The sequence below is a fragment of the Bacillus rossius genome, chromosome 5 (assembly GCF_032445375.1).
Source record: "Bacillus rossius redtenbacheri isolate Brsri chromosome 5, Brsri_v3, whole genome shotgun sequence".
Lineage (NCBI taxonomy): Eukaryota > Metazoa > Arthropoda > Insecta > Phasmatodea > Bacillidae > Bacillus > Bacillus rossius.
Window position 1 is genome coordinate 58456534 of NC_086333.1, and position 25712 is coordinate 58482245.

Sequence of the window (25712 nt, forward strand, 5' to 3'; positions counted from 1 at the left end):
GCACAGTTGTACAGTACGGAGTGGAGAGGGGTGAGTGTGGGGAGGGGTGACCTTGGAGACACTACTGCTGCGTGTTGTTGCTACGCGCAGGCGGTCGGCACTCGGCACAAGTGTGCGGGAGGGGAAGGGTGAGTCATCACACTACAAGCTACCGCGCATTTGGTCAAACGCTTAACTTTTGCCGAGTATTGTTTGTAAAACGTATTTCCCGATAAATTTACAATTTTTTGAGCCGTAGTTTATAATTTATTCACTAAATTAGACGCACCAAAAATTCGAATTATCCAAAATAAAATTCGAATTATCCACGATTTTTAGCATTGTTTAGATACAAAATGCTAGGGACCAAGAGGAAAATTCGAATTAAAGAAGATTTCGAATTAAAGAAGTTCGAATTATCCAGGTTCCACTGTACCTACATACCTATATGCCAATTGTTTCAAAAAATTAATGGCAATGAACATTTATTTACTTATGATGACAATACGGAAAAGTAGATTTCCTGTTGGATGTCTAATAATATTTGATGTGGTTCAATGTCAGGGGTTGGCCATGCATCCATCACTACAAGGATAATGCTTGCAGCTGCTAAAGTCTAGCAGATGGTCTGAGCCATGTTTTACGGACACCCAAAACATTTTCTGAAGGGTAGTGTGCACTGCGTGTTTTCTTATTTGTTGGATCACTATAATTATACTTCTACAATAATAACAAACTGTCTCTTATTAACACTGCTTTATTCTTTATTATCACTTCCTGCATTGTTACATGTTATCCACTCCAATTCGTCTACCTTATATATCACTGCTGCCAACACTCTCTCTTTTAAAGTCCCAAGTCTTTTATCATACACTGCGGGAACAGTTTTTAACGACTGCATTTTAAGGACATGTCTTTGATTAATGATATAAATTATTGATTTGTGCTGATTAAACATCAGGAATGGTCAAGAAAAATATCCACAATTATTTGGGTGTTTCAATATAATGATGATGAGGTTAAACAATTGACTTTAACTACATCACCATCCTCATAGCTGGCCTAGGTAAAACATAAACTTGAATATGCCATTTTACAGTGCATAAAACCTACTTATAAAAAAAATGCTTTCCCAGACTAGGTGATGGCAGATTGGAGCATAACATTTTCCTTTCTAATACTAACAAGTGAGTTCCCTGACTTTTCCTTACCGATTCCAACCTCCCTGACTTTTCAGAATGTAGACCCAACTGTTTACAGCTTCTCTACAAACTTCTACATTCATCAAACACCACCATAGGCGTGCCCAGACATTTCCATTAGGGGGGGCCCTGCTAAATTTTTAAATCAGAAGCTGAATTTAGAATGTTAAATAGCCTAAATATATTCACTCATCGCCGTGTTTATATTTTTGTGCAGTATCAACGAGATGTGTTTACTAGTTAATATTTATATCCGTATAATTTCAAAAATCTTGAAAATAAGATTTTTTTTAATAGACAATGTTTAAAGGGTACTTACACATTTTTTCCCCTCGAATTTTCCAATAGCTTGGTCCATATCTACCTTGAAATGAACTTATTTTTAGTGAATGCAAACACAGCAATTCAAACAACAGAACTTTAACAAATCTCTTAAAAAAAATTGTTTTTGCTTGGCCATTTTAAGGGACCTCGTGTTTTAAATAAACTAAGGCGGCTGTATTTCCAGAACGATAAAATGTTAAAAAATATTGTTAATTAGCATGCTGCAACACTGAAAAACAGTTTGAGTGTCACAGTGCCAGGAATATACGACTATTAACGAACGCATTAGAGAAAATGCCGATCTGAGTGATTACATTAGGGGGGGCCATGGCCCACCTGGCCCCCCCTGTAGGCACGCCTATGGTTTAAAAATAGTTAACATGCGGTGAATCCAGGTTGTGCTATTTTCACGCCCAAGACCAAGTGGTGTTGTCTGATAATGAATGTCCAAATTATTGTTCCATATATATTTATTTTTTATTTTTTCTTATATGCCAGCCATTACTGTACATAACATATATTTTTAATATGTCTTTGTTTTGTATTTGGATTTCTTACTGTGTTATTTTGACATTTCTCTTCCACAATAAATTTAAAAAAAGGCAAATTACATTGCACTGAGCTTTCTAGATCAAGGGAAGTGTTATAATTGATTCAAGCAGGCTTACATTACCTACATAACAATCAGGAACGTTACATGTAGAAAGGAATATTTTCTGCAAAGAATTTTGGTACATTATCTTATGTCCTCAGTTGAAATAGCACCACATAAGTAGGCCAACAAATTTAATAGCATGCTTTCACTAAACATATTAAGAAAATAAATAACTGAATAAACTAAAATAAATGTAACACCAGGGGTACTTTATCAATGAAATAAAGGTATTGGTGCCCAGTAATAATCACCACATTTCACTGAATGCATTTCAGAAGAGTTTAATTTGAAAACAGAGTTCATACACTACTAATGCAAAATAAATATGAAGTAATTTTTAAAAATATACCATTTAATCTATAAATTCTAGTGGTATTTTTATATACAATATATCTTTTTTTTTCTCCTTCACATAATCACAGGATTGTACATAACAGAAATAATACACTGAACAGTTTTACTTACAACACAATTTGTACAGCCAATGTAACTAGACATAACATTATTTGTACAGGTAACTGGTCACATAAAGTTGCATTAAGCAGAAAGCACCACAATATGAAAATAGATGTAACAAAGAATGTTTTGTTATAAGATACAAATTTTTTTATTTACAGATATGTACAGTTACATATTCATAATAATATGAAGTAAACTAGTTTTCACAAACAAACACTGCAGATAACATTCAGGGTTGATTCTGTTTATGCAAGTTATACATATACAATTTGATATTTTGTCCATTCAAAACAATTTTGAAACTTAATTCTAAGCACACATACAGTGTAGACATGCTTCAAAAATACAAAATATTGCATTTTAAATACTAACATTATTTAAAATGAAAGTAGGCCTATGCGCTCATAATTTCACAGTTAAGTACACAAATAATATGTAAACATGAAACTAGAGTATTATAAAGAATTACTAGTTTATAAACATTTAATCATAATAAAAAAACTCACAAAAGGTAATTAAATTTTTTTAAGAGTGATTTCTGAATGTATATAAAGTTTATGACTTTATGGTTTAGAAAAAAGTCATTACTGGCACATAGAAAAACAATGAACATGACACAGTCTTTATGTACATATGTTTTCGATGTATGGTGCACCATTTTATCCACTACACAAACAAGGCAAGATCAAACTGCAAATGGGCTAATATGTGGTTAAAATGTTTTCAAGATAAGGAAGAATGTAAAGTATTCTTCAATTTACTTTTATTTTACTGTTAAAATTTCAAACAAAATTAATGACTATAGTCATAAACATAATCAAAATTTTATTTTAAGTTGTAGATTTTTAGTCTACCAATTTTGTATGTTTTAGTACAATTTCAATAAATTAAGTATTTTATACAAACTGAGTTGGGTACAACTTTTAAAAAACTTTTTGGAAAAAAAAATCTAGTCCATTTGTTGGTGCTGATACAGTATTTTACAGTTTTTCACCGTGGTAGACTCCATAAATATTAAACATTCATCAGCACATTTGTATACCTCTAACTTCTAGTAGTACATAGTTTATTTTTACTACATAGTAATATTAAGTAAAAAGACATTTGTAAGTATAAAGTTGTAGGCCTGAAGTGATACAAAGCAAACTACAGTTATCGCATTAACAATACACACTTCCTTCCGGTGACTGGAAATACTTCATGATAGTTTACACTGTTTGCACCGGACAATTATTGAAAGCACTCATGATCGTGAAATTTGCTTATAGAAAAATAAGAAATAAAAAAATTTCAAAGTAATTGGAGAGGAAAATACATGAATAAAAAGCTAGTTTTCTGGTACATACACTTGCAAAATTGACACAAAATCAGTTTGTATTTCTTACAACGAACTGGCCACTTAAAGTCAAATCTGTTTTGCTATAGTAAAAAAAGTCTTCAGTAAGCAATTAATAACCTGTCTCTTTTTGTGCCTATTGATCTTCCAAGCACAATGATCTTTGTGATCAGAATTGGCACTCCGAAGAGATTAAAACAGTACCTTTTTGGGAAGTTGTGCACCTCTGACATGCCTCTATAAATCACTACACAGCTTCATAACATTATTATGGCACAAAGTTTCGTCAAAGTGGCTGGTGGGTACATAATTACTAACAAATATAAAATCCAGTCTTTACAAAATTCAGTTTCACAATTATTCATGAACTTTAAATCGTCACTGTTATCACAATAACTTTCTCTTGAACAAACAAAACCCACAAGTAGTCTATTTACAAAAGTGACATTGGAATGTTCGTGTGTCATAGACGAGTATAGTGAATTACTTTCTATACATATACACATAATAAGTATGTACAGAAATCTGACAGCTAAAACTCAATTAGGCCATTTTTAAAATAAAATATTTTATGAGATATATTTGAATGTTTGTAGGCAGAGCTCAGTAACTGTAAATTTGTCATTTCAGAGTGTGCGAATGTAAGGAAAGCAATCTTCTATACCTTTCTTAAATGGAATAAATCACACTTAAAAATTAGTATAAGACCTTATTCAAATTTCATATAATATGATTTCAACCATTAATGCAAATTTCATGAAAATTCTCATACAGATATTAACAGAAAGAAAACAGTTAGTTGGAACAGACGGTAAGTTACTAAATCATAATCAGTACCAATCTCGTTAGCTGAGGAAATAAAAAATCCCTTTGGGCACAGCCAACAGGTGTTGGTAGATTTCGAAGTACCTAGTTATTCAGGAAAAATTCTGGAAACTTCTAGATCATTAAAAAAAAAATGGTAATAATATTATATATGTCCTGCAATATTCCAAAATGATCGATAAAACATTTTCTCATATTCCAACCAGAGAGTATGTTTCAAATTTTTTAACTCAATGCATCTAGCATTGAATAGCTTAGATCGATTTTTCACATTATGCCTACCAAGATGGAAGTCAATTTTTTTACCTTCAAACACTATTTTTTATCCTTTGCACTAATACGTGGCCATATAAAATTTTTATTTGAATCAAAGTTTAGATTAATATTAACACGGTTTAAAATAAATTTGATGGTAAGGATTTTCCAAATTTTTAAATAATAACTCCCCCTGTTTTTACTGTAATAGTTGAGTTTACTATGGATCATGAAACGAAAAACTATATAAAAAATTTTCCGGAAGTCGCACCATGTTAACTGCTATCAATAGGTAGTATTTCTTTGAAATCTACCTAATATGATGTCTAATGGATAGCAACCATAAAAATTTGTGACTTTTTCTCAAACTTTTAATGCATTTTTGCGATACAGTTACCTAAGGTAACATAGCCAATGTCTGTCAATGATTTTATATTGATTACTTACTAAAAAAACTTATTTATAAATATCTTTTTTTTAAATGTGTGTAGCAGAACTTAACAAACAAAAGTAACCAAACAAAAAAAAAACACTTTTATTTTCGACAACATGGTGGCTACACCCTTCCGTAAGCCCAATGTGCCTTAACCTTCTTCTCTCCACACAACCCCCCCCCCACTCCTCCAACCACCACCCTCTTTCATCGGTGCTTTTTGAACCTCCCCCCAGCGATGTGCGTGTGTTTGTTCCGACCACGTCACTGCAAGAGGCAAGTATAACGTCAGTACCCCAGGGGTAATTAACACAAATAATAACATTGCTAATTTTGCTTTTTGTTTCACGCCCCAAGTGTTTGTTTTATTTATCAGTTTGATATAAATAAGGACAAAGAAGGGCTAACCTAAAAAATTTATGACTGCAGTTGAGAGGTTTAGTTTTTTGAACTGTAAAACTAAAAATGTGAATATGTATTAAATAATATTATTTCAGTCTTATCCCAAATGGCACAAATTCAAATACGTATCAGTAAACTGTCTTTAGAAAAGGGAAAAAGGGGGGAGACACTTCCCTTGCGGCTGTGACAACTTGACCAGTCCCAGCATTTCTCTGTCGCAACCCATGATAGGACGCCATCACTGTACCTTGAGGAGTTAAACTTTTGTACAACTGATCTGTTAGCATCCACCCCTCGACTAAGTATTTTTAAAAACCTTTATTTTAATCTTCGAGGCCTGCTCTGGGTGGCAGACTGTTTAACATAATTAATTCAATGCCATTTATGGATGGTTTTACATTAACGACAAGTTGCCTTTTCCAGACCAGGGGCTCGATTCTCAAAATGTACACTGCGAGAAGCGCTAGGTGTGAGCGTTGTCGGGTTTCCCACCTGTGGTGGGTGGTGTGGCATTCTGAAATACTAGTGACAAGCCACGTGTGCTCTCTACAACCAGAGAGTCATTTTATAGTCTCCCCAGATGCGAGGCTATGCCCATTAATGGTAGTGCCTGCAGAAGGTTCCATTCGACCAATTCAATCATGTGGGCAGTGATTGTAGCCTCTTGTATAGGAGCTTGGAAATAGACGATATGTTGTCGTGATTATTGAGCTGCGGTCGAACTCCCGCTGTGGCTTGTCTATATTTGAGAATACATTGTAGAGAATTAACCTTTGTTTGTGTAGTCAGCACTGGAAGTTGTTTTTGTTGTAGCAACGAGTCGAGGAAATGGCGGATATAAATGTGGTTATATTGTGTTACTAGGATGTTTTATTTAACCATTAATAATAAGTTTAACAGGTTATGGGCCCAGAAACTCAGTGAAACAGATAAACAGTCAGCCTGTTAATGTTGAAGTCGTGGTCGGTATTGTAATCCGTAGTTGAGAAACAGTTTCGAGTGTGTACGAGCCTGAAAGCATGGCAACTAATATAAGTACAACTTCATATCCACAGTTAACAGACACAAATTTTAAAAACTGGAAATACCGTGTTCTGTGCCTATTGGACGAAAAGGGAATAAAGTGGATTGTGAATCAAGATTGGTGGCACGTGGTTTTCAAGAAAATTGTGACTACGATGTGTATTCTCCAGTAGCAAAGATGACAACGATCAGGGCATTGTTATCATTTGCACTGCAAAAGAACTTTGAACTGAGGCAATTGGATATTCCCACTGCCTTCCTCAATGGAGAACTAAATCAAGACATTTACATTAAGAAACCAGAAGGGGTTGTATGTGATGCTGAAGTATTAAAACTGAAGAGAGCACTATATGGTCTTAAAGGATCTCCAAGATGTTGGAATCAGAGGTTTCACATATTTGCGACTAAGTCAGGATTGGAACGTTCTGCTAGTGATGCCTGTTTTTATCTCAAGAAAGACTTGCATTTAATTGTGTTTGTAGATGATATTTTACTTGTTGGTACCATTGAAGAAATAGAGAAATCTGTATGTCACCTGAAAGATGAATTTAATGCCAAAGATTTGGGAAAAGTACATTCATTTTTGGGCATGGAAATTGTAAATGATGGGACAAAAATCACGATATCTCAAAGACATCTGATTGCAAATATACTTCAGAAATTCAACATGGAAAAATGCAAGGGGATGCAAACACCAATGTCACATGATGCAATCCCACACCCAACGGGAGAGAATGTGAATGTACCCTACAGGCAGCTTATTGGATGTTTAATGTATGTGTGTATAGTGAGTAGGCCGGATATTATGTTTGCAGCATCATTTCTAAGCAGATTTCTTGACAGACCAACCAACTGTATATGGAACGCAGCGAAGCGAATACTACGGTACCTGAGTATCACCAAAGACTATGGTTTAGTGTTTAAGAGAAATCAGCACGAGAATCTGGTGGCATACACGGATGCTGATTGGGCAGGAGATAAGCAAGACCGAAAGAGTACCAGTGGATCAGCAGTGTTCTTCGCAGGAAACCTCGTGTCTTGGCAGTCTACGAAACAGCAGACTGTAGCACTGTCGACCGCAGAGGCAGAGTATGTTGCAGCAGCTCAGACAACATGTGAAATTCTTCATCTTGATGGTCTACTGAAATACATCTCATCTAGTGACTCTGTGCCTGTGTTATATTGTGATAATCAAAGTGCTATACATATGATAAACAATCATGAAAACTCAAAAAGGTCGAAACACATTGACATTAGAGTAAATTTTATTAAAGATGTTGTGTCAAAGAATCAACTTGTTGTGGAGTATGTGAGATCGGAGGATAATGTCGCAGATATGCTCACAAAGGCATTGTCTGTTCAAAAATTCATAATGTTTAGAAATATGCTATCTGTTGTGCCCATTGATTGAAAGTTGTACTGTACTTACTTCCTGTTTACTTAGGGGCAATTTAAAGTTATCTAAAATGTAAAAACAAAATAACTTAAAATTGAAGGGGGATGTAGAGAATTAACCTTTGTTTGTGTAGTCAGCACTGGAAGTTGTTTTTGTTGTAGCAACGAGTCGAGGAAATGGCGGATATAAATGTGGTTATATTGTGTTACTAGGATGTTTTATTTAACCATTAATAATAAGTTTAACATACATACTACAATGAAGCCCACAGTAAGGAGAACCTGTCATCGCTACAGTCGAACCGAAGTTGTCAAAATGAATGACCCACATGTTTCAGTATAAATCTGTATATGTGCCGATTCGTGAACTTTGGGGGACGCACCAATTGTATTGGTGTGCCAAATGAAAATTTATAGTAGCAAACATATTCTCAAATACATATTAGCAAGGAGTAATCACAACTGTAAAAATATGTTAGAAATATGGGATCATTATATAGATTAACCACAATTTCAAGATATTTTACATTGTGCTTCTATAGTACACTGACAAGAGCGTGTACGAATCCGATGTGATTCTTTATGATTTCGTTCAAATCCTGTAATAACTTGATTCATGCTCAGTCTGTTGATTTGGCTATGTCTTACTTCGAGCCTTTATTTATTACTTATTGTTAAAATAAAAATAATAACTCTGTAATTGAAAACTACTAAGTTTTTTGGTCAGAAGTTTTTATACACTATTAATGGAGAAAAAAATCATTAATAGAACTTCACCACTGTTAAATAAAAAAGTGAGCTGGTTTTATTTCACAAAGAATTTAATAATGATGAGCATTATTTTTAAGTTAAAATGTGCTTGTTCATTTGTCTTAGTTGATAAAAATAATTACAGTTTTCAAACTAGTATAAGAAGTAAGTAATTAATCAAAATAAAAATAGAAGTAAAATTTGTATAATTTTGAACTCTTAATGTTAAATGAGCACAATTATTGCTATGAATTATCTCAAAGACTTAAGTAATTGCACATAATTTTACGGTTATATAATTAAAACCTACATTAAATTACACCCCAATTCCCTTAAATCCTAAATTATCAAAATAGACCAATATAAAAATTCAATTTTCTTAAATTAAAAATGATGTGCAATAAGAAAACTTCGTTGCTTTTTTTTGCAAGTGAAGTATAGAAGATAAAATAACAAAAATCCGTTCCCCACTCCTGAAATGTTCCGTGTCTTTTCAGTATTCTGTTAAACTACAGCAATATGTTTATTTCTACTCATATACCTATGTAGTTGGTTTGTTCGGCAATAGCAGTGGCTCTTCTTCTGTTGGCACATTAGGTATTGTGCGTATGAATAAATGAATTCATTCTTCTGTTCTGCTATACAAACTGTCATGCCCACCTTTATAATCATGGGCATCACAGAAGATATAGCAGAAATTAAACATTGTGTCAGGCAGGCTTAATTGCAACCTTAAGTGTGTCTGCTGGTTGAGTAAGTCTCAAAAATTTATTTAAATACAAATAATATTCTGTAATCTGTGCTTATGAAATATGGCCTGTAATTCCTTTAATTAGACTAATTTTATTTTTTTTTAGTTTAATTTTTGCATAGGTGATACAACACAGAAGAATTAATTTGTGAAATAATAAATCTAATTAGTTTAATTTTCAAAATATTTTATTTCATAAGGTTCTCCTTATGTTTAAATGTTTTTAAAACCATGAAGACAATATTGCTGAAGTGTGCACTGCAACATTTGATTCACTGATATTGTATCACATACAGAGCTTCATAAGGATAAAGCTTATTAAAACATATTTGACATAAAAACTCACTTTCGATACAGCAATAATTATTTTACTTACAGAAGCAAGTTAGTATGCAAAAAATGCCAAAGTTAAAAAACGTACTGTTTAATGTTTATATAAAGTAAATTTTTTCCTTGGTAAATTTAATGTTGTATAGCAGCTGTATACCTAAATAGAAATAAACACGTTTCTGTCAATTTAACAGAATACTTAAAAAATAATAATAATAATAATAATAATAATAATTTGACTCTAAAAAAATGTTAGGGGCCTACCTGATTATTTTAAAAATATTATTCTTCTACACTTCACTTCCAAAAAATTATTCAACTTAAATGTTGTAGATTGAAAAATATTCTGCCCAGCTCTGGACTAAACATGATGAATTTTTTCCTTGATGTGCTAATTCAGAAATATAGTCATAAAATGTTATATTTTTAGAATTATACAAGAGAATTCACATTTGATTTAATATAAGAAACTTTTGATATATACCTAATCATAAAATAACATGCTTTTCATTCATAGAGATAGTCAACGTCCACAGTAATAAATGTGTTCATTTTAACAGTTCAAATTGCCAATTAGTCATACCTTTTTAACAGGTTATTTTAATGTTAGATTATTACTGTGTTGCCTAACTTATTAAACTTTTTGAGTAATTGTAATAAACCATTATTTATTGAAGTAATAAGTAATAACAAAGAAACAAACAGAGTTTAAGATAAGTGAATACCCCATCATAAACTACAATCCTAAGTGAAAATAAAACTACTTCACATTCCTAAAACTTATTCTTTTAAACATCAACAATATTTGGACATTCACTTCCTCGTAATATTTTTTTCAGTTATAAAGTTAATATCAAATTGAATTTCCTAATTACTTGATCTTTGATTGTTTATTTCAAATTAAAACTTTAAAAAATTCTGTAGGCCTAACTAGTATAACATAAAAAATGGGCAGATATATGTATTAAAATTAAAAAGCAATCAGAGAAATAAATATAATTAATAATAACTTTAGCATAAGGTTCAGTATATATAAAGAATAATGAAGTATATAAAAAATTAAAACATTAAATGCAATGACAAGATTTGAACCACGTCTTAGGCAGGCCTACAAGTTTCGTTCATCATTATCATGCTCTTTACCGTTGTGCTACAGACACACATGACCTAAATAATTGAGACGGTACATCATAAATGTAATAAAGCTAGTTTAATCACTAGTTACTAATTTTTAAAGTTTTATTTATTTCACTTTGAATTATTTAAGTTTACAATTAGGGATGGGACGATTCCAAAATTTTCGATTCCGATACCCGATTTGCGATTCCTTAAAAAATCCTTTGATTATCGATACTCACCTAGTTAACTTAACATTAAATAATTCAAATTCCATTTGCAACACTTTTTTTTCAGCTTTCAATAAATATATGATGTAGCATACATCATAAATTCATATTATCAAATTTCAGTACACAACTAAGTTATTAACATTAACTCATATAAATTTATAAATGTTTACATCATTAGAAGTTAATGGCTCATATGTCGAAGGGGTCAAACTAATCTAAAATTTGTTTTGTAATACAGAATAAAATATAAAAAAAATATTTTAGGCTTTCCTTGAGCAGTATAAATTATTTTCGTTCATACAACTTGCCTAACTTAGAGAAGGGTACAAATTAACTAAAAAAATTGTGAAATGAAACAGTAACAAAATTAAGCAACAACTAGAGAACTAGCAAATGAAAGTGTTGTACTTGATTGTGGTATTTCGGCATTAAGTTACATTTAAGAAACACACAAAAATTCATTCGTTGTTATTTCGGCGTTGTGGTAACGACCCAACAAAATCTATAAAACACTGTTGAGTGTTGACCAACTAATCATCATTGTCACACCATTCGAAAATGAATGTTTGTTTATATTTTTCCACTTTTTGGCGCGATTTAAAATGCTTGTGCTGCCCCGTACGGCTGGGTGATGAAGTAAAGACGGTGTTGCAACTATATGCCAGCGCCCCCGGCTGACGTGGTATGGCCACTCACGTAAGGCTGTTCCAAACACCGTTCGCCCAATTATCTGCTTGCTTTTGTATTTATCCGGTGTCGCTGTTCCAAGCTGACGTCAGTGCCCTGAGCGGTGTGCGTAGGCTTTAAAACTTCGCCTGTTTGTCTTATCTATCCAAACATTATGCCGGAAAGGAAAATAAACGCCGTAGTTTTTGCGTATTTTTACAGCATATTTTTGGGTTTAACATTATAACGTGAGCGTGTGTAAGCTTTTGTTTGCTTTAGTGCATTTATGACTAATGTTCAGTGGCGGCCATGTTGCGGTGTTTGTTTACCAGTGACGAGACAAGTCTTTTACCCAATACTTAAATTTCGCGTAAAAACACTGTGATTTCGCGTAAAAAGTGTATTTTACGGTGATTTCGCATTTATCGTCGTTTAATCGCGATCGCGAAAAGAACATGCCCCTACTAATACGCAGTGATAATTTATTTATAAATAATTTTTGTACTTTGACTTGTGTATAACATCGACCCAAGTTTTAGATATTGTTTATTTGGGGAAATATGACTGTGTTATATATGCGTCTAGTCAGTCATAACCCCACTCAATGAGTCGTTAAATATTTGTATCTGACAGATTTGCAATGTTGTGAAATAATTGTTTTTTTTTTTTTTTTTTTTTTGCTAGATGCGTGAATCGACTTTTATTGCCGATTCTCGATTATCGATTATTAAAGTAGAATTGGTAGGTATCGATGAAATTAGGAATCGGTTTTCCCATCCCTATTTACAATATATATTCTAGGATAGTTTCACTATGACAAAGTTTCATTTGACACATCAGTATTTTTGGTACGCATCCCGATGTCCATAAACGCGAACATATGCGAATGTATGCTGTCTCACGCGCGAGTCCGCCATCTTTGACAACTTCGGTTCATAAGCAAAGCAGAAAATGCTATTTCCCAGCAATTAACAGTAGTCGTTCCTCCTAAGTCGGTAGTGCTCGGAGGCTACAACAAGTAGGCGGGAATCTTTGTCCCCTACCTGTGCTTTTGGAATTTGAAAATACGGTTACTAGTGAAGGCAGACTGTCGTGAGCGGAAGTCATTACAAGGTTAATTTAGCGTATTTGGAACCACGAGTAGGTAGGAGTATTGTGTTGCTTACCCATTTTTTTATATTTTTTATTTTCATTTTTTTAATTTTCACATGAGTATACCAATACTGGTGAAGGCATGTAGTTGTCGTGAGTGGAAGTCACGACAAGATGAGGCTAGTGCATTTTCGAATCGAGCCCCAGGTGTCCTGGTTTGTAGGTTACCTATTCTGATTTTGTGATGCTGGCAATATTTACAGTGTTACTTTTATTTATTTATTTATTAATTATTAACATACATGTAAGCAACATGTTAATAAAAATTGTTTCTACCAGAAGCTTGTTTCTATCAGCCTGACACTCAGACTGGGTCAGTACTCCAGAATGTGTAATTACGGGGGGAATCGAGTCTCGTACCTACACGGGTGACATTACGTTCCTAAGTTACAGAGTCCATGCCGGGTCTGCACACCCCTTCACGCCCATCTACTTCTTCGAGTGAACACCTTACTTTGCATATCCAAATACTATTCCTCCACGTCAAGGTACAGTACTTTGTTAGTGGAATATGCAAGAGTTCAGAAAGAATAAATAAGCAAGAGCATTATAAAGTTGTTTTCATTGTGTTTTATTTAGTGTACTGTTTCTTTAAGTCTATGCTGTTTTTATTAGGGATGGGACGAATCCACATTTTGGTCGAATCCGAATCCTTGTTCGAATCCTCAGTGTTTGTCATCGAATCTCGAATCCCAGTCCCACACTAAACTTCACCACATGTTATTAAAAAAAATCACACATTTATTTTAAAAAATTACATAGGCCTATGTATTAAAAAAAATCACATGTGTATTTATAAAATTATAAAATAAGTGCATAGTGTATACACCTGATATAAAATAGAGACAAATAACCTCAAAAACCACACACGTAATTTTGCATCTGTCTAATTATCTGTTAAATTAATCCTTCGTATGTTTTCAATAAAATACGTTTGCATAACAGACACCATTAAAAAAAAGTTACGTTTTTTCTGCAATGTTATATTATTGAAGGTTTGGAAATGATCCTGTAGTTATGCTAATTGACAAAATGCAGCGTATTTTATCTTATGTTTGTGCTATTTCCGTTACCTTTATAATATAGTTTAGGTATACAATTTTCTAGAGCTGGACGAACCTCAGTCCGAACCGAACCGAACTGAATCGAACCATAGCAAAAAAATTTTTGAACCGAGCCGAACCGAACCTCATACAGAAATAATTGTTTTGAATTAAAATGAACCGACCACCAGCATTTTGGTCTTTAACTCTCCAGCCATATGTAAAATTAAAACATTATATAGCTTAGCTTTATTAAAACATTGCAAAACATTTTATAAGTAAAGTTTATGCAATAAATAATGAAGGAAAGAAAACAGTTTAGAGAAAATCATTTTGCATTTAATTTCTTTATATATATACTTTTAATTCATGAAGAAGTTCCATATAAATTTCAAAAAAAACTATCTTCCTTTTTCAGTGTACACTAACCTTCATTTAAAAAAAATATAATATTATAAAGATGAGGAACATTCAGCATTAAGGCCACACAACATATTTTTGTGGTAGACATAACCTAACAGTTTTAATAAGTAAAACGTTTAATAGGACATTAAAAAAAAAGTCGAATGTGAATTAAGTTACCTATCTACATTACAAAACCCGCTGACTGCAGTTGCTGTTTTCTTGGAAGAATGCTGCTCGTCAGAAGAAACTTTAGATATTTTTTGGGGTGGTTCTGGGTCATCTGGGTCGTCATTATCTTTTCTCCATTTGGAAAACTTAAACGACGTAAGCCTGCTCATCGCAAATCACCTCAAGAACAATAACATTGTAAACGTAATAGTGATGGGTCGTTCGTTAACGATTCGTTCAAAAAGAACGAATCTTTGAGAGAACGAAATCTTGCGATTCGTTCGCGATGTAAAGAACCGGCTCTTTGAGAGCCGGTACCTTGAAAGATTCGGAAGAACGAAAACGCGGAGAGAACGAGAGAACGAGAGAACGAGATGAGAGAACCGGCCACGCGCCCGGTCTGATTCGTTCGTGAAATGATTCATGACGTCAGGAGTCTGAAGAATTAGTAATCACAGCGTGCGCATGTTCACAAGAGCAAACGATAACTGATCAAATAAAATAGGGTAACATGAAAAGTATCTATACCTGAAAATGTAAACTGTTAAGTAGTGGTTTAAAATTGCTTTTTCACATTCACATACACAAATTTGGAAATAAAAAACTAAAAAAACAAAAAAAAAAAGTATGAATTAAAAAATAACAGGGAAAGTAACTACAAATGTTCACACTTACCATTTTTGGGTTAATTAATGTACTTCATTTGTTTCTCTTCATAGGTACTGAATTGCAGTAGTATTAAATTTTTGTCTTTTTTCTCTAAATGTGTTGGTCTACATGTAAACACTTTACTGTCACTAGAGTGTAAATAGCCTATATATTAATATTTGTAACTTAAAAAGTAATAAAATATAAATAATCTTGTTTCATATACGCAACTGTGATTCACTGGCTACGGAAAGCAATGTTCAAATTCAAATACAAAAACACGTACGTAATACTCTAAAGGATGAACGAGTTACGACACCTGATAAAAGAGCCAGATCCCATACACAGAAAAGAACGAATTGACCGAGATGAACGAATCATCTCACGGAACTGATCCAAAAGAACCGATTCGGTCAAAAGATCCGTTCTGCCCATCACTAAAACGTAACGTAAGAAGTGTGGTTATAGAAATTTGCGTCGGAAAAAAGAAAACACTAGAAATAATGATGGCTGCCGCGACTACGCTAGTCAACTTAGTACCGTACTGTAAAATTTACTCGACCAGTACTTTTAATACACAAGATTAAATTAATATTTTCAGTACCTGACTGTTATAACCAAAAAGGCCAAAGAAAATAAATACATCCCAGTAATTTAAAATACGTAATTTACGTAATCATTTCCTACCGCATTTGTCTTGTGTTAACTTGATCACGTCAGTTTTGCCCAAATACGAGAGTTCTCGTACATGCGCTTTAGTTTAACGTATGGGGTACGCAATCTTTGGTGATTTTACAACACTTCTCGTACACGCACTATAGTTAAAGGTATAATATACAATACCTTTGGCATTTGTACGATAGTTTATATTACGTAGTACGAGAAATGCATACAAAATTAGAGGTGTAAAAGTAACGAAAAAATGTGTACCCGTATGTATTCGTTACTATAACAATTAGTACTCGTTACTTTCGTATCGTTACTCGTTACTTCTGATACCGCATGTCATGGCACATGCTATCTTATGTAACAGCATCGAATCGAGTCGTATTTCGTACGCGTACAGTATGACGTCGCGTAAATAAAAATAAATCGAATATAAACAATTAAAAATATTTGATAATGAACAGCTTTTGTTAACCAAGAAACAATTAACTCTCATTAGAGAGGCTTTATTATAATATATCTTTTAAGATAAGAACATAAAACGTGAAAATACGCGATTATAAAAAACAAAAACATACATATTTATAATTTGTAAAAAATACTTTCTTACGTTGTTTCTGTTCGAATCTAAAACTTTGTCTACACACACAATACCTTTAATAAACAGTAAAAAACTTGGACGACGAATTTCCAAATTATACTTTTATTAATAAACAAACATCGTTCTTTGTAACGAATAAGCGCGCGCATGCGTGAAACATACGAAAGATGCGAGTAACGAAATGCATTCGTATGTAACGTTTCGTTACTCGTTACTAGATGCCGCACCCGTTACTCAGTAACGAATACATACGGTTTGCTACAGCTCTATACAAAATTCTCTAAAGTAAACAAAAAACAAAGCGCGCCTATATGAAAAAATGCTATGCGAGTTATGAGACGATTAATATATTTTTTTTATTATTTTGTCTGCACTTGAAACTGTTGAAGCGACGATTATGCGATGAAAGTCGGAATATTACAAGTAATGAAATTTTGTTGTGCTGTTTTGTGAATGGTCTCAAATGGGGGTAGAAAATTAGAAAAACGTAATTTTTTTTTAAAGAACGTTCGGTTTTTCGAATATATTTTAAGAGGTTTCGAACCGAACCGAACCGAACGTAAGGGTTCGGTTTGAAATGTTTGTACTTCACCCAGCACTACAATTTTCAATTACTACCTAAAGCTCTTAAAAACCCACCTCGAATCCCACCTCGGATCCTACGAATCCTCGAATCCATAGGATTCGGTATATTCGACGAATCCAAGATTCGAAAATCCCATCCCTAGTTTTTATCCATACTAATTACATAAAAGGAGAGTGTAAGTTTGTTTTTGTTAGAACTGTCAGATTTCAAAAAAAAAATCTTTTACTCTTACCAAGCTACATTTTTGAGATTGACAAAGGTGATGTTTTTTTTTTTAAATTATGTTTTTTGGATAAATTTATACTTTATGCTAAAACTGGAGAAAAACTACCAAATTGACTGTATTGTAGATTACAAGTTCTTGCAGAGTAATACATTTCCATGACAAATCCACTGTGCTTCCCCATCTTTGTGAGTGTATCCAGACTGTTCCATGACAGCAGACAAGAGAGGACATCGTGAAGAACAGCAAAATATACACTGAATATGCGAGCTATCTAAAGTAGGATTGATCATTCGGACACTTGACATTAATTTTGTATGTGAAATTTTATAGAGACTATTAAAAGAAAACTTTAATTTGTCAAAAAATTCTTGATGACCCACGCAAAGGTGGGTAACGCTGCTCGTCATTTATAAATTTTAGTACCCCACCGGCACAGAGTTTGCTTCTATCTCTAAAACACGACGTACAAAAACGTTAAGTCTTCAAGTTATGCGAGCTCGAGCATTAAGTAACGGCGGACACAGGGCCTGAGTGACAGTGACGCACTGCGGTGACGGCCTAGCCGGGCAGCGTCTTGTCGGGCGGTGGCAGCTCCTGGCTCGGGGTCCCCCCGCTAGACGGTGTCAGCGCCTTGGAGTAGTCGTTGAGGAAGTACGTCACCATCTCCCCCTTGCCCTTCACCTTGATCGTGCCCCGGCAGGTCAGCGGGTAGCCTTTGGTGTGCAGGATCTGGTACATCTCCTGTGTCACCTGCGCCAACAGAACAACTCCCCTGCCAAATGCTCTGCTTTCGAAATATCAAACTTTAAAAAAAAAAAAAAAAAAAAACTGTGCTCATTCTCATATGTCATTTAATTTATTGGCAGAGACCTGGAAAAAAAAAATATAAAATGTTACAATGCAAACATAAAAAAAATATTTCAGCTCATTTTTAAGATCATTTTGTAATTTTTTTTTTCCTTCAATAACAGAACAAAACTTTAAAGAGGGCTATCAAAATTAGTAGAATCCTATTCTCATTTTTCAAGGTTCAGAGAAGAGAAAGTTCGGGAACGGAAACTATAAGTTTAATTTCATTTACTTTAAATACCAAATTGTAGTAAATTATTAAAATTTTGACCTAAAGTAAAACAATTGTTTGAGCACACAACCTACTTCACACTATGACACTGAACATGCAATAAGTTGCGATACAATGTGACAAAAAAATAAGTCTCTCCCTTTCAGAATGACATCAGAAAAAAAAAAAAAAAACCGGGCAAACTAAAACTGTAAACATACTTTCTTGTGTAAATAACAGGAAAAGCTGAAGTTCGGAAAAAAAAAAAATTAGTTAAATAGAAAAGTGTTAAAAGAGGAGAACGTAAAATTGAAGTTATATTGTATTCAGCCGCGACCACTTGTAATAGACGCGAGCCGCTGAAGCGGCACGCGGCTCAGGAGGCAAACCTGTATCTGGTCGAGCACGCCCGTCGAGTCCATGCGGCTGGCGACGTTCACCGCGTTGCCCCAGATGTCGTACTGCGGCTTGCGGGCCCCGATCACTCCCGCCACCACTGGCCCGATGTTGATACCTGCCGGCGAGCACAGCGTTTCAAGCACACTTCAGGGACTAGGCGGGGTCCGGGGGCCGTCGACGGAATGCAGTATGCCCAACAGCCCAATTAAATATTTAATAAACACAAGTTTGGAAGCTAGATGCAGGAGGAGAGCCTGAGGGAGAAATACGTGTATTCATACCTCTTCAAAAATTCTGAGGAGCAGGTATTACTTTCCCTTTTGCAGTCGCACTTCAAGTAGTTTTTTTGCGAGTCATGCTGTCTTGGATTTATTTTTACAAAAAAAATTTTTAAGGGCACAGCCTATTTGGGCACACAAGCTTCAGACGAAACCGTGCAATTTTAAAACTACTGAAGATATCAGAGTGGTGTCTGTTTATGTAAAGCATTTAAGAACGTTCTGAGGGCGGATGGGTGGATCAGTTTCCGTATTTCATTTTTAAAGTGTAGTTTAAGGAGAGTGAAAAGGGCTCAAATGCATGATTTTCAGAATAATTTTTAAGACGTGAAATGTCCGGTACAGATTCTAGAAAAAACTCAAGGCCTTGCATTACACCTTTATATTCATTTATCCACTATCTATTGTTATGGTTACTGTTTAGTTGTCCTATGCAAGATGAGAAAACTATGCATATGATGAAAAGACTGCGCATGAGTTCAGAGCCTTGCGCTCAGAGGAGATACCAATGGGCATCCAAATAATCATCCTACCTTACAAACACAGACTAGGCAGGCCCCTTAAGCTGTCAAATAAAAAAATTACTGGGATAAAACCAGGGGCGTAACCAGGGGGGGGGGGGGGGGTTAGGGGTTCAAACCCCCCCCCCCCCCTTAGCACCAAATCTTTAATTAATTTCTTATTCATCACTCAAACAAATATCATATTAAAATTAATAAAATTTTTACCATCACAATATTTAAATTTAAGTACCGAAAACTGCTAAAATAGCACTATTTTACACCTTAAAATCCAAATTTTACCGGGGGAGGACACCCGGACCCCCCGCCTTAAAACCGTGGAGGGGGGGGGGCGAATGCTTCTTAACATCCCTCCATACACAAATCCTGGCTACGCCACTGGATAAAACAACATACAGTGCCAAAACTCTTTAGCAAATAATGCCAGAATAAATCCTCCCATGAAATGAAATAATGGCAAAGCACCTTGCTTCCTGCATCGTGCATTTACAGCAATGCATAGAAAACAACTTACATTGTGTTTGCACGTTGTGACATACAGCACATGAGGAATGCCTAAACAAAATGTTAATGCAGTGCATTCCATTCTGCTTTACACTGCACAAATGCAAATTTAGAATGTGTCTTACTAAATTGAATTGATGGCAATGAGGCAACATACACAATTATTCTATCATCACTTTCACTCCCTTATTTGAAACTTAACTTCGGTACACATTGAACTATTCATAAATAGCAAAATTAATACATTTTACTCATGTCTTAACCAGATAAGAAATAAAAAAAAATGAGTAACATATTGACGTCGACCGGGGCTACGCCCTCCCTAAGCCCGATGTGCCTCACGCCGTCGCCATCCCTCTCCTCCCACCACCACCCTCTATTTCAAACCTCCCGCCCTGTGTGCAGGTGTGTGTGTGTGCGTGTGAGGCTGCTGGCAAGAGGCGGGAGTAAAGTCTGTGCCACGACCCCTTTTATTTTATTATTCAATTTTTAGGTTTACCTAACTGTCTTTTCTTTAAATAATATTCCCTAAGTGTTTATGTTTTAAGTGCTGGTTGGTAAGGACGGCGCAGCGCCCCACGCGGCAGGCAATGGAACTACCCGCAACCAGTTTGAACCATATTCCTAATTAAAATAATCAATACTGATTAAATAATTAAGGAAACCTTGGTAAAATTTTATTATAGAATTTTTAGTGTAATTGTTTTAGTTAAATATATATTAAGTATTAATAAATAACAGGAGAGACTAACGGTAAATCCAGCGCTTTCCGGCCGCCATGCTGCCCTGGCCTCTTCAGTCGCTTCCGTTCGTCACCCGGGGTAGGATGCTTGGTGAGCACCGCAAAACTTCATATTTTTCTTAATCAACTGATCTTTTAACATCCGCCGGACTTTTTATAATTCTTAAACCTTTTTTGTATCTGCGAGGCCTACTCCGGGTGGCCGACTCGTTTTAATCAATATTTAAGTTCGATTCGAACATTTAATCACGAACCGCATCAAAATCTCACGAGGCCAGGCCACGAGGTAACCTGGTCAGCCTGTAAACTGATTCTCTCCCGCCGTTGGCGTTATTAACAGTTTCATAGTGTATGTAGGTGTAGCGCAATTGGAGACGTGTTGTAACGTTGCTGAAATAAAAGGAGTACGTCGAACTTGTGATTTTTAGTTGAGTGACCACGTGTCCCTGCTCCTGAACCTCGAGGCGTGTGGGACGCCTTAAGAGCCCACTGGAGCGATATCGTGTGCTAAGGGAACCGGGCCTAGCCCTACACGGGTCACGTCACGCCCTGAAGGGAGTCTCCGCCGGGTCCACGTGCCCACATCACGTGGTGGCGCCCACTCCGACATTTAATTTGTTCGTTCCCTTACATCCCTAGTACAACAATATGTTAAAAAACAGATAAAAGAAAGCATTGAAATGACAAGAATGAGAAAAAAAAAAGATTTTACAATTTTCAAGAAATGCAAAAATAAGGGTTAGATAAAAAAGTAAACAGAGTTTTTGTTTACTCAGCACAACTATGCACAGAGGCAGCAAATCTAAGACTATGGCGGTCATCAAACTAAAACCATTCTGGTAGCTACTTTGTACCAAGTGACTCTTGAAATAAATATGATTACCCAGCTAGAAAAAGCTGTTGAAAATGGTAAAAGTAGAGCAGCCTGAAATTGAACTGGTTGAAGTTATCCTAGACGATGATGATGAAATTTATAATAAAGTGCTTATTTACTTATTTCAAGCATGCTTATGTGTGTATGTTGCTAAAAACCTCCCTAATTTCTTGCCATTGGAGGAAGTTGGTCCAACCAATCAAACACTGGAATCATACAGTGCCAACAATTTGTTTCTGTTTGCCTCGTTCTGCAAATAATAACATATGATGATATGATCATTATGGAAAAAAAGGAGTGAATTTTTATTTCAGAGTTAAAAAAAGTCACAAGAGAATTAAAATAGACTGTGTTGCTTTACTGACAGCATGTGTATTATGTTTTGCCTTCTTTATAAGTCTGCACATTCCACACACTGCTGTACGCACCTATGCGTATCTTGAAGTTGTTGAAAGAATGCTCATTGACATATTTGAGCTGCTCTCGTATCCTTAAGGCATAGTCCGCCATTGCGGTGACGTGCCGAAAACGTTTCAGATCGCTCGTGCTTTGAGTCAAACCTGCAAAAATGTTAACATTTGTCAAATTTTGTTTAGACCTTAAATAAAAAGTGTCTACTTCTTTAAAGAACTAAAAATTTATAATTAATTACTGTTCTGAATCTTACAATGACACACAGTTGACACTCTTACTGTTCAAGAGAAACAATTAAACAGAACAAGTACCCATGAATAATTTAATATTTTCATAAAACAATCGTAATTAAAAACACGCTTCTCAAACAGCAAGTAAACAACCAAAGCTGTAAAAATTACCACACATCAACAATGCGTAGCAGTTTAAGCTAGGTTGCAACCCTGAAGTGTCAAGCCCATACAGAATTCATCAATGACCATGGTTCATGCTCCAATGATACAGCGAGACTTAAAGAGGGTTCAGTTCACCTGAAGCAGCCATGTAGGTGGCGCCCGTCGACTTGATTTTCTCAATGTACCGGAACCGGTGCTCGGAGAGCAGCTCGTCGAAATCCGCGATGATCTCGTTGAGCAGCCGCAGACACTCGACGCCCTCGTTGTTCCCCTCCAGCTCGACGTAGAACTCGGAGAAGTTTGGGATGGACGCGAACATGATGCAGACGCTGTCGCACTGCTCATGGTACAGCTCCTGGAGACAGATGTCTCGCCCATTAGTCTACAGCGACCTCACTCGTGATGGTTTTAACGTAGTCTTGACCGGGGCCATTTTTGTGACAGTAAGTGCCTTGGAGGAACTTAAAATTAGCTCACCCTCCCCCCTCTCCTTTATCATTCCACACAATTCTAGAAACTGGATGGTCTTAGATTTGAGGTCGCCTTATAGTTGAAGTCATATCATAATTAAGGACGTCTCATATTCAAGGCTATTTTATATTAAATGTCCTCTTAAATTCACTCTCACCCTACACTCAAGAACATTTTATGTTTTAGAATATACTAAAAATCCACGTACAATAAGTTCATATAAACTAAACAAAAGTTTGTACGGCACTCAAAATATTATTATAACACAGATAATTTTCATTTCATTAACTTTCATAAAGGGAATTAGTTAGCAAAATTGAAAATGTATGATATGGATTTTGGCAATCTTGATACCAGTACAGCATTTTCACACAACTCTTGTCATTTTCTTGGAGGTTAGAATAAAATTCATTAAGTTCAGGAAAAAGTATCAGTTTTTTTTCTTTATGCCCCTAGGCCTACTTGGTGAATGTAATTTCAACTTGATTATTTACTGATATCTGTAAGATTGACTAGTACTTACTATAACAATTTGTAGTCATTGCTTACTGGTAAAATTAAAAACTGCAGCATAAAATGTCTTGATTTAATTTTTTTCTGACACCTTTTTGTTTTCTCCAAGTGTTTTTCAAGACCAACATTGGTTTCATAAAAGCATCACATGCAGACATCCTAAAAGCTGAAATAGACTCCAAAATCACGGAGTGTGTCCTTTCAAATCAATTAAAATATAAATTGGTAGGTAAAACACAGTTGTTTTTTATTTTATTTGTACAATAATAGAATTCCTTTAGTATTCATGTATTCATGCTTGGACACAAATTATTAGGACCATGTCATTGTCAATTTTGACAGCATATGTTAATTCACACAGTGCCTCAGGTATGTATTCTCAGGGGAGGAAAACATGGTTCAGTAATATGTCAAAACCACCATATTTACTGCTTAAAGAAAGTTTTTTTCCCCCTATTTATTGGCCGGCTGTTAAACTCTAGATATTTACTGTTTAAGCATTCGCACTTAATACATACATAGAATTGAGGAGCTGAAAATATTATGTAAGATTACGTGTCGTCCATAGTATTCCCTTCAATAACTATGCTACTTCGTGGAATCAACTATAGTGTAATCCAGATAATCTGAGCATTTATAACTCAATTTCTGAAAGTTGTAGATGCCAACAACTGCTAAGAATTTAACTCAAAAAAAGCTTGTGTTGCAATAGCACAGAATTCAACTCACACATAGTCTGTCTTGCATCTATTCGAACAGTATGTTAGAATTAAGTATTTGAGTATGTTAAAGCGTTCTTGATTCAAAAGAAAGCACTTGGCAGGAATTCCAAGGTGCCGGTACCAGCTGGGATGCACCGTGCAGTCGCGAGTCTGCGACGGGGGGGGGGGGGGGGGGGGGGGGGGAGGGGGGGGGGGGGGCACGTGGACGCTACTCACGTCTGCGTTCTTGTCGCTGGACAGGAAGTGCTCGGCCACGTGGACAGGCAGGATGTTGGCCAGGAGCTTCCTGTTGTACGCCTGCAGGTGTTCCATGTCCTCCTTCTCCTCTGGAAACAAACGGCACAGAACAACCCGTTTTTCTCTGGAGCCAACAGAGGTATACCGAATTCACTATAATAAGCTTGTTGCCCAGGTAGTTTTTGCACTTTGAAACATCGTCTGCAGCTTAAAAACGACTGCATCCTCCAATCATAGATCTACTCAATTTTAAGACCTGTTATTTTAAGAAATTCTTTGCAGTCTGAAAAAATGGACTATTTTTTATGGCCAATGGTGTCCTCCATTTGCGGATTCACTTCATTCTAAGAAACACACCTGTTTTAAATATTTTTTTTTTGCATTCAAAAAAATGGACTTCATTTTAAAATCAATAGTGTCCTAAATTAGCAGATTTACTCGATTGTAAGATGCAACTTTTTTTGGAAGTAACTTACTGCACCCTCAAAACTATATAAATGAATGGCACCTTCTAAGTGCGAAGTCACTTGAGTCTAAGACTTTAAACATTCTGAAAAATGTGCTGTGTCTTACAATCGATGGTACCTATCCCTAATGTCTATTCTAAGACCGGCCTTTTATATGAATTTTGAGCTCTTCGAATGGTGTGTGGTGAACAATATACAATACCCCACATAACACTCAAACTCTTCATCATCACTGGGAAAAGTATAAATAATAAATAAAACAGGTAATTTGGGGAGGCAGTAACTCCAGATATTAAACAAAAACAGTGGTAGCAAATCAACTATCATTGTTATATAAAATACTAACAATCAAAATTGCACCATAGTGTAAGTAAATACTTCATTAAGAACACTAGGTACTTAATAAAAGTATTAAAAAAACTTATTTAAAACTCAAGATGCAAACTAAGTAAATGCATTGCCCGCAAAACAAATTGCACCCAAAAT

The 25712-nt window shown here is 35.1% G+C and overlaps 1 protein-coding gene across 1 annotated transcript in view; it reads right to left on the reverse strand.

The window, feature by feature from the left end:
* Positions 1–9366: 9366 nt before the first annotated feature.
* Positions 9367–25712, reverse strand: part of LOC134532274 (adenylate cyclase type 6) — a 183370-nt gene continuing 167024 nt past the window's right edge. Inside the window, exons 22-26 of the mRNA XM_063368693.1 lie at positions 24739–24848; positions 22952–23171; positions 22436–22567; positions 19079–19203; positions 9367–18379 (exon numbers count right to left, since the gene is read on the reverse strand). Of these exons, the coding sequence (XP_063224763.1) occupies positions 18188–18379; positions 19079–19203; positions 22436–22567; positions 22952–23171; positions 24739–24848 (779 nt within the window). The 3' untranslated portion in view covers positions 9367–18187. The remainder of the gene's footprint in view (positions 18380–19078; positions 19204–22435; positions 22568–22951; positions 23172–24738; positions 24849–25712) is intronic.